The 11,605-nt window shown below is 45.0% G+C and overlaps 2 protein-coding genes across 2 annotated transcripts; one reads left to right on the top strand and one right to left on the bottom strand.

Annotated features, from left to right (window-relative positions):
• The first annotated feature begins 2,370 nt into the window (after nucleotides 1-2,370).
• LOC124649275 (triadin-like) lies at nucleotides 2,371-6,163 on the top strand. The gene is made up of 4 exons (XM_047188931.1): nucleotides 2,371-2,374; nucleotides 2,412-2,519; nucleotides 3,164-3,820; nucleotides 4,405-6,163. Exons 1-4 carry the CDS (start codon nucleotides 2,371-2,373, stop codon nucleotides 5,925-5,927), a joined length of 2,292 nt encoding a protein of 763 aa, XP_047044887.1. The 3' UTR covers nucleotides 5,928-6,163.
• Nucleotides 6,164-6,727: 564 nt separating this feature from the next.
• On the bottom strand, nucleotides 6,728-11,101 carry LOC124699011 (70 kDa peptidyl-prolyl isomerase-like). The gene is made up of 13 exons (XM_047231418.1): nucleotides 10,815-11,101; nucleotides 10,021-10,107; nucleotides 9,099-9,359; nucleotides 8,942-9,016; nucleotides 8,770-8,850; nucleotides 8,498-8,692; nucleotides 8,286-8,375; nucleotides 7,995-8,170; nucleotides 7,780-7,902; nucleotides 7,518-7,664; nucleotides 7,314-7,441; nucleotides 7,099-7,216; nucleotides 6,728-7,002 (listed from the first exon to the last, which is right to left on the bottom strand). Exons 1-13 carry the CDS (start codon nucleotides 11,008-11,010, stop codon nucleotides 6,994-6,996), a joined length of 1,686 nt encoding a protein of 561 aa, XP_047087374.1. The 5' UTR covers nucleotides 11,011-11,101; the 3' UTR covers nucleotides 6,728-6,993.
• Nucleotides 11,102-11,605: the final 504 nt, after the last annotated feature.

Below are 11,605 nucleotides of genomic sequence, written 5' to 3' on the forward strand. Positions count from 1 at the left end.
ATATCTTTCTCAGTAAGATCTAACGCAACGTGTCGAGTATATATCTTCTAACCCTTGCTCAAGCTGTGTAAAGCTACAACAATGGTCCACATCAAAAAATTGACATGAAAAGGGAGAGGAAAAGGCCGGTCCAAACGGCCAATAATGCATGGGATTCAGTACTTGTCTCGCCCCCGAAAAAATGTTTAGTACTCGTGTAACAACACATCCAATGATTCAGTCACGCCGTTTGCGCCCTTCCCTGGCTGGCAGCTTCCAATGATTCAATCACGACGCCACCATTGCATTGCATTGCTTGCGTCCGTCCTCGGAGCCAATCAGCTCATCCGGCACACGGCTGGTCGGAAGCTGCCAGCAGTGAGCACGTGCAGTAGGCCCTGGTCCAACCGTGCCTCTGACGTGGTAACATCACATCGCCACATTTGCCCGAGTGAGTGAGAGTATCACCGGCGATGTAAAATACATCAAAAGAAAGTAATTATACATCATCTATTTTGGCTTGTTTCGAGCTTTTACATCACATAAATAAATCTGCTATTCCATGTGATGTTAAATACATGAGCTATGCTACAAAATTTCATACGAAGTTCTAACCTTTTGCACATTTCAAATGAAATTCAACGTCGACACATAACTAAACATTGCAATCTTGACAGAAATAGCTCTCCACATACTAGGACACATCTATACTTTGACACTTGGACACTCGACACTTGTTCAACCAAGAAACCTAGTCCCAAAACTCACCGTCCTCCGAAACCGCGTCGGCCTCGCGGATAATCAGCTCCCAAAAGTCGGTGTCCATCTATGTGTTTGACGAGAGCATGTGGATAACGATCGAAGGACTAGCAAATGAAGCGGCTATTGAAGGACCAACACCAGTAGAAGCTCCGTGGTCAGCAGCAGCTTGCTTCGCTGCCAAGTTGACATAGAAGTCCACCTCCGCCCGCACTATCTCCGGGTGAGCGGTGCAGAACCCCGCCATGGCCACCTCGTGGGCCTGGCGGATGGACATCCGCATGTAGTCATGACGCGAACTTGGCGCTCCTCGTCACCACGAATGACCCCAAACAGCGACGCGAGGAACTCCTCCTCCTCAGGGCTCTGCACGTCGGGGAAGTTGACTGGGTAGGAAGCCGCGCATGGCCGTTTTTATCCGGCCATGTGATGTATATTTGCATCACATGTAGCAAATTATTCATGGTGACGTAACTTTTTTTTGGCCTTTTTTGCATACATCACCGCTCGTTTTTTTTTTTTTTTTTTTTTGCCCAAGATGATGTGTACGATAGTTTTTTGTACATACAATAATAAATCACCTCTTAGAGCTCTTAATTCGTTTTGTAGAGAAGAAAATATTATCTGTAGTCTGGTCTTTCCGTCACACGGAAAATAAGCCTCCGTCACTGCACGAAACCTGCACATTCCTCGCGATGCATGGAAAAACCTGCGTTGCGATATTGCACGTAGTTCAGACGCATGGGCTATGGCAGAATTTCTTTCCCCGAAATTGACAAGAAACAAAGCGGGTGAGAAAGATAGGCGACCCCTGGCGCAGGTTTCGTGACCTGCTCGGAGCAAAGAATCCTTCCTTTGCCGTTGCCGGCCACGTGGGGCCCCACCAGCGCCCGTGAGGAATCTCGGCCGCTTTTTTACCGCTTATCACCACCCGCATCCCCGCCGTCCGTTCCCGATCCAATCCTCACCCAACGGCCCAGATCTCTCGCGCGGAAAGCACGGGCAAGCCCGCAACCGCACGGAAACGACCGGAAAGTCCTGCACCGCGCCTCACCGTTAATTTATCGCTGACGCGTGGGGCCCACACGGTGGGCCCGGCAGCGTGGGCGGGTTGGGTTGCCGCAGCACAAGACCCCAATGCGACCAGTCACGCGGCACTCGAGACTGCTGGTTACTCCTACTCCCCCTCCGCCGCCATTGCCGAGCGCAGCGCACCACCGGACCGACCGAGACCGCTCCTCGCCTCGCCGCCATGGAGACCGCGGCACAGAAGAGCGCCGCCTCCGGTGAGCCTCCCCCGCGCCCGCATTGCGGCGTCCCTTGCTCTTCTTTTTGGTTGCTTTGCTTTGGTGTGATTTGGTTTAACGGGGTGGTTGGCGGTTCCGGCGTGCAGGGGGAGGGGACGGCCACCTCTGCCACCTCTGCGGGTACAAGTACGCCAGCGCGCACCCCAGCGCCAAGCACCGCCGCGCGCACAAGAAGAACTGCGGTAACGGCGGCGGCGGAGGCGCCAAGTCGCCGCCCGCCGCCGCATCCACGGCGGAGGAGCGCCAGGGCAAGAAGTTGCTCCTAGGTACCGCGCGGTTCCCGTGCCCCTCTACACTCGCTTGGTCCCCTTGTGTTCTTGCCCTGATGCGTATGCGTGTCTGTCCCCGACCTAGATGAGTGCGAAGCCGAGGCAGGAGGGCGAAATGCGGCGGCTGCTTCGGATTCCGGCGCCGGCTTGCCCGGATCTGCGCTGGATGCCGGGAACGCGGTCGTGGACGGCGACAACAACGGAGGTCTGTTCCAATTATCCCTCCCTGCTCTTTTTTTTACCTTGTCAAAAAAATTGCGAACTGTAATTATTCGGTGGGGGATTTGTCAGGTGAGAATTCGCCGCTATACTTCTTTTTTCCACCCTACTCAACTCGCATGTGCAGAGGAGAGCTTCCATTATTCAGTGACGAAATCGTACTGACACTCCAGGCTGGAACACAGCGGTTCCTGTCTTCCCGAGTAGCGTTTGCAATAATGCGCGGATTGCGTACTTGTCAGCTTCGGATTAGGATAAACATTCTTCGGGATAACGATGGTTTGGAACTCCCAAACCTGTGTGTACGTACACGCCAAAGTTTGGTGGAGAATAATGTGGTCTACTAGATTACTAGTGAGGCTGGCAGCTTGATTCTTGCTTGGTGCTAGTAGTACTCGTAGTAGTGTAGTACTAGGCATCTTGTGTAATTGTCTCCATCCTGAGCTGGCAGCAGCGTAACGTCGCTGCCAGAAAGTCTAGGTCCGTTTAAATATTCACTACGGGTACAATATGTGTACACTTTCTTAAATGCTGATCTCACCACTGTTAATTTTTTTTCTTGTGATGCAATGCAATACAACTGTGTTACTACTGTGTTTGATTTACCCTCTGGATTTCTTTCTTTGGCAGTGCACTCTTCTCCTGATAGCAATGTAGTTCCAGTCATCGTCGGTGATGTCACTTCTGAAGTGGCTCCCAAGGCTAACGGAACTGAGATTCAGACTGAAGTACGAATTCCGCTATCTGAAAATGCGCCTCATGTTGAAGATCCGCATACAACTGAATCACATGTTAGTGGTGATCAGAGCCAGGATGCTCCCGCTGCTTCCCAGCATCAATTGGAGCCTGAAGATGGTGCAAGATTCAGTCCAGACCTCTCTGCTGATGAAATAAGCAAGTCAGATGGTCTGTCCCTGGCATTGGATGCCGCCACTGGTGAAATTGTTGAGGGGCAGAGTGTTACTACAGTTGAGGAAGACATAAGTGTCAATAACTTGGGCGTGGTTACGGTAGAACAAATCCCCGGTGAAGAGACTCAGTCCAAGGAGGAAACTGGCTCAGTTGAGCAAGCACTCGGGAGTGAGGAGCCTTCTACCGATAAGCATGTCCAAACAGATGATACCAGCAATGTTGATTTATCTGGACTTGTTTCTGGTGGTTCTCGTTTGGAGGCAGCAGATGCTGTCGAAGCGCAGCAGCAAACTGATCCTACCTCTGTGGTAGCGGAACAGCTAGCAAACTCCAAGCAGGCGGACCTTGAAGAAGGACAAAGTTATCCTAATGCAGGTGAGACTTTGAATCTTTGTGTATATGTTCTTCTATTCTGCATCTCAGTATCTCACACTCGGTTGCGAAATTTATGTTGAGAAGCGGTAAAGTCTAGTTTTTGGTTTTTTTTGCTAGTTGAGCTATAATGCTTCATCTTTGTGCATTATATGCTCATAGGGAGCAACATATGACAGAATGGTAGTCCTAAATATGCTGAAATTTTTATGGTTGTGGTTGTTCCATCAAAATCACAAAGATAAATTCATCTCTGCTTGAAATTTAATTATACAGCTTCATTGGAAGGCCTTAATGTCAAATCGTGCTGCCCTATCTGTTAGAAAAAAGCTATGCAATGCCATTTGGGTTAAATTGGAACACAGTCATGTTATCCTACAAGTAACGATATGTGTTTGTAGCTTGACAAGTTAATCTAGCAAATGGATACCTTACGGACGTGAAAACATGTTAATAAATATCTACCACTTAGTTTCTGTAGGTGATGTATAAGAAGGGGTCCTCCTTTCATTTTTTTAGTGATAGGAAAAATTACTTTGTCTTGTGACCTTTTGTTTATGAACTGACATTCAACGTGCATTCTGCAGATGAGGTCGTCCAAGTTGCATGGAGTGCAACAGTACCTGCTGATAATACTGGTGATCTTACAAAGAAAGATCTCTCTGAAGTGACAATGGAAGATGGCATACAGAGTGATTCGAGTCATCCAAGTACCATTTTCATGGCATCTCAGACTGACCTAGTAGAGCCTAGCTCAGACCCTACTTCTCATGATACCAATATGATAAGTAGCAAGGAGGATCTTGACGAGAACATACTGAATGAGAATATTAGTGCAGACCTTACTTCTCGTGATACAACGGAGGCGCAAAGCGTGGATGCTGAGGAAACTACTTCTCATGAGACTAAAGCAGTGGGCAATACAGAAAATATTGAAGAGATTAAGCAGATCGAGCAAATTACTGCAGAAGCTAGCCCTACAGAGTCCAGCGTATTACACTGTACAAGTAGTGTTGAAGAAAGGGAACTGATTGAAGAGGTAATAGCAGATCCTGCTTCTTACAAGGTTGATGTGATAAGCAGCAGAGACATAGTTGTGGAAAAGGAAGAGAGCGATGAAAATGTGGGAACTGCTCAGGAGATAAATGTGGTGGATGTCCCAGCCAATGTTGAATTAGAGAAGCACGATGAAGAAACTACCAGAGACCCTGCTGCCTGTGAGACTGATATAATGAACACCACAGATAATGTTGAAGAAAAGAAGCAAATTGAAGAAACTACCACAGATCCTGCTCCTCATGCTATCAGTGTGATATACAGCCCTAGCAATGATGACAAGGTGCAGAATGAAAACATGAGTGAGGTCCCCAGTTCTAACGCTGTGGTGGACGGCACAGATAATGTTGAAGAGAAGGATGAGGACCCAGCCTCTTATAACATGGATACAGTAAGCGATGTTGATGTAGTTGAAGTAAAGAAGCGGGAAGAAGAGGTAACTGCAGAACTTAATTGTCCTGAGATTGACGGGGTACACACTGTTGACAATGTCAAGGAGAAGGAGAGTGCAGAGCCTGCCGTGTCTTGCAAGACCGATGCCAGCAGCAATGCAGATTCTATCCTTGCGGTGGACCCTAGTTCCCATAAGAATAACACATCACAGGGCACTGATGATACAGAAAAGGTCGCTTCAGATCATGCTGGTGATAACATACCGGTGGCACAAAGCACAGTTGATGTTGCAGAAAAGAAGCATAAGGATGAGACCACCACTGCAGAGATCAAAACCACGGATAGCGCAAATGGTGACCACAATGAAGAGATCACAGACAAAGAAATGACAATAGATTCAGACAAGAGCCATGTCTCCTTGAAGTCCCTTCTCTCCGAGAAAGGCATGGAAACTACTAAGGAAAAGAAGGCCACCAGCACCAAGGACCGAGTGCTGTCATTCAGGCGCCGATCATCGAAGGATAACCCTTCTCCCGGGAAGCCAGGTTCTGTGGAGCAGGACTGGAACTCTCCTGCGAGGTTGCTGCCGGTGGAGAAGTCGCCAAAGGGGAAGAAACAGCCGTGGATGCCGTTTATTTGCTGTCACTCCATGAACAACTGACCAGGCCCAGGGTCTTTCAGTATCTGGGCATGCCAGGCAAACCTCTGTTTGGCTCACATTAGTTTTCGTTGTTGGTGTGGTAGGCTTGTTCAGGTTTGTAAATGGTCATTCCGGTTCGTTTTGTGTGTGCCCGCACTGATATTAATGTTTCAAATGTGCTCCTGTTTAAAACCAGTGCGATTTTGAATCAAACTTCCTATTAAATCATTGAAACGTCATCACAATTTGTTTGGACTTGCCTGGTTATCTAATTTGGGTAGTCACGTGCTACCTATGTTTGGAATATAGTACGTTTTGGAAGTTTGAATTGAACTGTCAAAATGTCTTATTTTTAGGAATGGAGGAAGTACCTGGTAATATCTATGGGGATGCGTTTTAGCTTCTTGAAACGTATATGCTCCCAGGATGAGCAGTAAAAAGGTGCCTAAATTAGCTATTTTCAGAGCTTATGTAGTCGAGGAAACTTAAGATTTGTCCGTGAAAAATGTACACACCGAATAGACATGTTTAAATCAATTTCAAATTAATTTACATAGCTTTGTCTAAGATATGGACTTATCTAACATGGAACATATAGAAACAGAAATCCGTATCTAGCCAAAACTTCGTTACGGAGTAGTTAATTTGGAACAAAGGTAGTATTTTATAGGTTTTAAAGCAACATTATGTCACTGTTATAGTTGCCTATATATTTATCGGATATTTGAAGTTAAGCAAGCGTAAGTGTAGAACTGAGTAATCTTGCTGCTCGCACGCACGGTGACAAATAGCACGCAAGCTGTCGACGGAGGGTAATCACAAATTCACAACACAGATTCATATTAAACTGAAGGACAGCTATTGTCCAGAAAGAACACACTATCATGTGTAAGGTCCAAATATGCAAATTCTTAACAACCATCAATCGCCTTACAGCCTCAAAACTGAAATTTCTCGTTAGTTTTTAGCCAGCCACTCCTAGCACATGTGTGCACCATGGATTTAGACCAGCCCACAGAACGAGAAGGCAAGCCGGGTCCTTCCTCAAGTTGAGAGACTCCTACCCTTCCTTCAGTACCGCTCCAGTTCAAGCTTTCTGCGATTTGAGGAGATAATCGAATTACATCCATTGCTTCAAAGCAAAATTAGAAAGCTGCAGCTTGTAAACAGTGAAAGATGCAGAGATGCTTACGCTTTCTTCCCCTGAAGGCTTGGTCATCTTGGAGAACATATTGCTGTAGAATTTGGCATCCTTCTTGTTGATCTCCTTGATCTTTTCCTTCAGAGTCTTGTATGTCAGTTTCACATCCCTGTCAGTAAGAAAGACATCATCAAAATCAAACTCAAGCCAGTACAACATTGTCTCTATCAAGTCACGGTTACTCAGTAAACCCCTTGTGCACTTGCCTGTTGTCAGGATCGATTTCAAGTGCCTTCTTAATGTCGATCTCTGCTAACTCTAGGTCAGCAAGTTGAGTGTAAGCTTGGGACCTTCTGTACAGAGCCTTGACATTTTGGCTATCCAGTTCCAGAACCTGTCAACAAACTTAAGTTACCTTGGTTTATGACAATATACTGGACATATCTTCGCAAGATCGGAGATCTAGGTACCTTAGTGCAAAGCTTCTCTGCTTGCTTATAGTCTTTCAGCTTCAGCTTGCAGGCAGCATTGTTTAAGTTGCAGGTGATCTTCAGTTGCTTGGATAGCTTCTTCTCATCTTCACTGAACGATGTGTCATACTCAATGAACTTTGCAGCCTATAATTATTCAGATTTAAGATCAGGCAAACAAGCAACATAGAGAAGAAAGATAACCTAAGTAGAAGCATAAGACTCTAGTATTTTTACAGTTGTGAAATAGAAGATGTCAGACCTTCTCATAACGCTTAGAAGCTCTCGCATATTTGCTCAATTTGAACAAGGCATTGCCCTCTTCTTTCTTAACTCCAGCAGCCTCAATCTTCTCTGCATTGTTCAAGTCCCATGACTCCTTATCCTACATATTAAGAAGATGCTCATAATTTTGACTGCGCACAGAATGTTAAAGCAGAAGAGTGCACAACATGCATATCTCAAAGAGAAACATACCTTTACAAATGATACAAGCTCCACTTCATAAATCAAAGTGCTGTTTGCTGGAATCACAGCAAGATCCTGCTTCGACTCTGTTGAACCATAAGCATATTCAGGAGGAATAGTGACAAGAGCAATCTCACCCTTCTTCATGTTTAGCACAGCACGATCAAGCCCCTCAATAACCGCCTCTGAAAAAAAGTAAACCAAAAGGAACATGTTACTCTTGCAGTGTATCACAGTAAAGTTCAATCATTAATAGCGTGACAAAAATAAGCATAGATAAAAGCAAAGAGACAAACGCACCTTCATCAGTCTTAAATTCAAGCGGCTCCTGTTCATCATGCCCCTTCTTCAAGAATACTGTGCCATCTTGAAGTTTTCCGGTTATTTTGACTGTCAACAGCAACATATAATTTAGTTATAACTCATTACAAGACAATTTATTGATACTCAAACTGAAATGACTCATAGAGGTGCAGGCATCTTAAAACAACAATCATCAAGGTTAAGCATACCTGTAACTACTGAACCCTCATTGGGACGTTCGTATCCCTCACCCTCCTTGAGAACTTTTTTAAGGATCTTCTTATCATCACCTATTTCTGTGACAGTCTTCCATGAAACCAACTCAAGGTCAACAAGAAGGCTAGCATTTGGTGGTACGGCACCTTCCTCACCAGCTGCTGGTCTACCCATCTCACCAAATCCATCTGCCATTGCAAAGTTTTAAAAAAATGCCAGTAAAGGGAAAACCCTGCAAAGGAAGGTTTAACATCAGATGGCTTACATTGTGGCTTGACTGTAAGGAGCACCTTCTCTGTTTTTTTCATGGTTTTGACAGCTTTGCCCAGTGCAGGACAGAAGTATCCTGAAACCAGATTTATATTTGTTAGGAAGCAGGGACAGAACAAAGCGCTTCCAGCAGGATATGTAGAGAAGAGTGCGAGAGAGATCATCACCATCTTTAACAGTAAACTCAACCCCCTCAGACTTGGATACAACAGTGCCATCCTCGAGCCGAGCCTCGTATTTCACTAGCAATGCAGAATAAGTTAGTTACAAAAATAAAAGAGCACATTCTTGTGATAGGAAGCTGTTTCAATTAACAAAGATTACCTAATACTTCATCAGGATCCTTAGGGTTCTCCCATTTTTCTCCTTCCTTCAATATTTTCTTGAATATGCCACCATCTTTGCAAATGTCCTTGACACTGGTCCAAGAAAGCAGCTCAACATCGAACTGCAGCGTGGCATTGGCCGGAATAGTTGGAGGTGAACCAGCTTCGCCATAAGCCAATTCAGCAGGGATGGTGAAAAGAGCATTTTCCCCTTTCTTCATGGTCTTGATACCCAGATCCCATCCCTTTATTACTTCACCTGTACATAAGTTGACAACAAAGTAAAAACTGAGTATTGAGTATACACTGAATGCACAAACCACCTACCCATATATAGAAACAAACTTGCCATTCTCGTCAACAAGTTAAATAAAGACATGACTAAATAAACTCAAAATGAAACTACATTACCCCCTACTGGCATAGATAGTATTTCCTGGATTAGCATTTAATCAATCACCAACAACTTGTGTCAAGCACTACAGTCCACTATCTATTCCTGAAATGGGGATAAGACTGGCACATTATGGGGGAGCCGTACACCAGAGAGCCCCTAAGTGCTATAAAGGTCCCAGACAAATTTGTCAAATGAAGGATCATCACTTGATAATCTCCCAGTTGAAACAACTATCAGAAATCCCAGAACCCACTGTTATGTAATGGAGCAGCTAAAGGTTGGATGCTTTCTCATAACTATTTTGATTTGAGAATAACACAGAGCAAAAAGATTGGCAAACTGATGGAACTTGAAAACGGTACGAACATGATTATATGATGATGCAAAACATGTAAATTCATTAAAACTATGACTGAAACAAAAGTAAGCATGTGCAGAACACTGGTCACAATAACATCATATGGGGAACCTTATCCAGATATGAGAATACATATCATAAACATGAAAGGAGAAAGAAATGCACCTTGTCCCAACTTGAACTTGAAGGTGGTATCACGGTCACGGCTGGAGTCAAACTTTTTACCATCAAGGAGGGTGCCGGTGTAATGCACTGAAATACCAACACAGAGGTACATCAGCCAAGCTTTTTAATCATCAAATTTCTTACCCAAAAGGATGAAGCATTATATGCATAATCTGTTCTAGCATTGAACACTAAATTCCTATAAAGAACCCAATAAGTCATACAGCGGTAGCCACAGCGTCATGTCACAAAAGTACTAGATCTCCCATTTAGAAAAGAAAATAAACTCCCATTATCTCTTCATTCAAGCACTAAACGCCTACAAAAAGGACAGGCATAACTTCTCTTTCCACAGAAGACCATAATAACAACACAATAGAGCTACCAACAGCGAACTATGCTTGAACACATCATGTGGCAGAAATGATTCGAACTTCACAGCTGAGAGATGACAGCGTGAGACAAATCGTGCAATTTTCTCCTAGTTTCACCGCTAATTTCCGCATCCCACAGCAACCCATGTTACTCCCGAAGTAGGCGAGTGACTTCAACACATGAAGACTTATAAAACTAGCCTAACATCGCCAGAAATTATTCAAAATTCACAGACAACGTCATCAGCATGAGATAGTTTATCCACGAATTTATCCTAATTCGACCACTAGCTCCGCATCTCACAGCAAAACATCCCAATCCCAGAGTACCGCGAGCACCGGATCAAGCAGCAGCACGGCGCATCTGCGATTTGAAGGGGATAACCAAGGCAGTGGCAAAATAGTGGTGCGGGGATATACCTTCGACCTCGTCGCCGACCTCGGGGGTGTCCCACCCTTCGCCCTCCTTGAGCAGCTTCTTCTTAAGCCCCTGCTTCCCGATCTCCTTCTCCTCGCCCACCTTCATCACCGGCCCCTCGGCGCCGCCGAAGTCGCCCATCCCGTCCTCGCCCATCATCATGTCGTCGCCGGCGGGCATGTCGAAGTCCTCGTCCATGGTGGGCGGTGGGGCGAGATCTGCGGGCTGGGTTTCGCTAGGGTTTGGACTTTGGAAGGTTCGGGAGAGAGAGAGAGAGAGAGAGAGAGAGCACGAGGGCGAGATGATGCGGGGAGAGGAGAGGGGATGAGGGTTTAAAGAAGAGAACCGAATTGGGCTTCTAGAGTGTTCCCAGGGTAATTGGAAATGGGAAATGGACGGCCCGAGATGCATCCGGGGTAGGAGTAGCACCGTGATCTTCAATGCGAACTGCGATGCACGTGATTTACGTACAGTACTTTTTTTAGGGGAGTTTATATAAATCTACTCATGTTATTACATGCTTACAGGATACCATCAAGATTTAAATCATTATTATTTTATATTACGTACTGAGTCATGCGCTCAAACTTTCACCTCATAATTTAATATGTGACAATTTAGTCCCCACTATTTTTGTTAAAACATCAGCACAAAAAAAAACTTATCATAGAAATATCCATAGGAACACAAAATTATATATGTCTACCAAATAAAAGCATAAGTATATGCGGGAATCAGTATTCTGGTTTCAAAACTTATCACCTAGAAGAGAATGGGATCATGGAATAAGTAT

The sequence above is a fragment of the Lolium rigidum genome, chromosome 1, assembly GCF_022539505.1.
Source record: "Lolium rigidum isolate FL_2022 chromosome 1, APGP_CSIRO_Lrig_0.1, whole genome shotgun sequence".
In the NCBI taxonomy this organism is placed as follows: Eukaryota; Viridiplantae; Streptophyta; class Magnoliopsida; order Poales; family Poaceae; genus Lolium; species Lolium rigidum.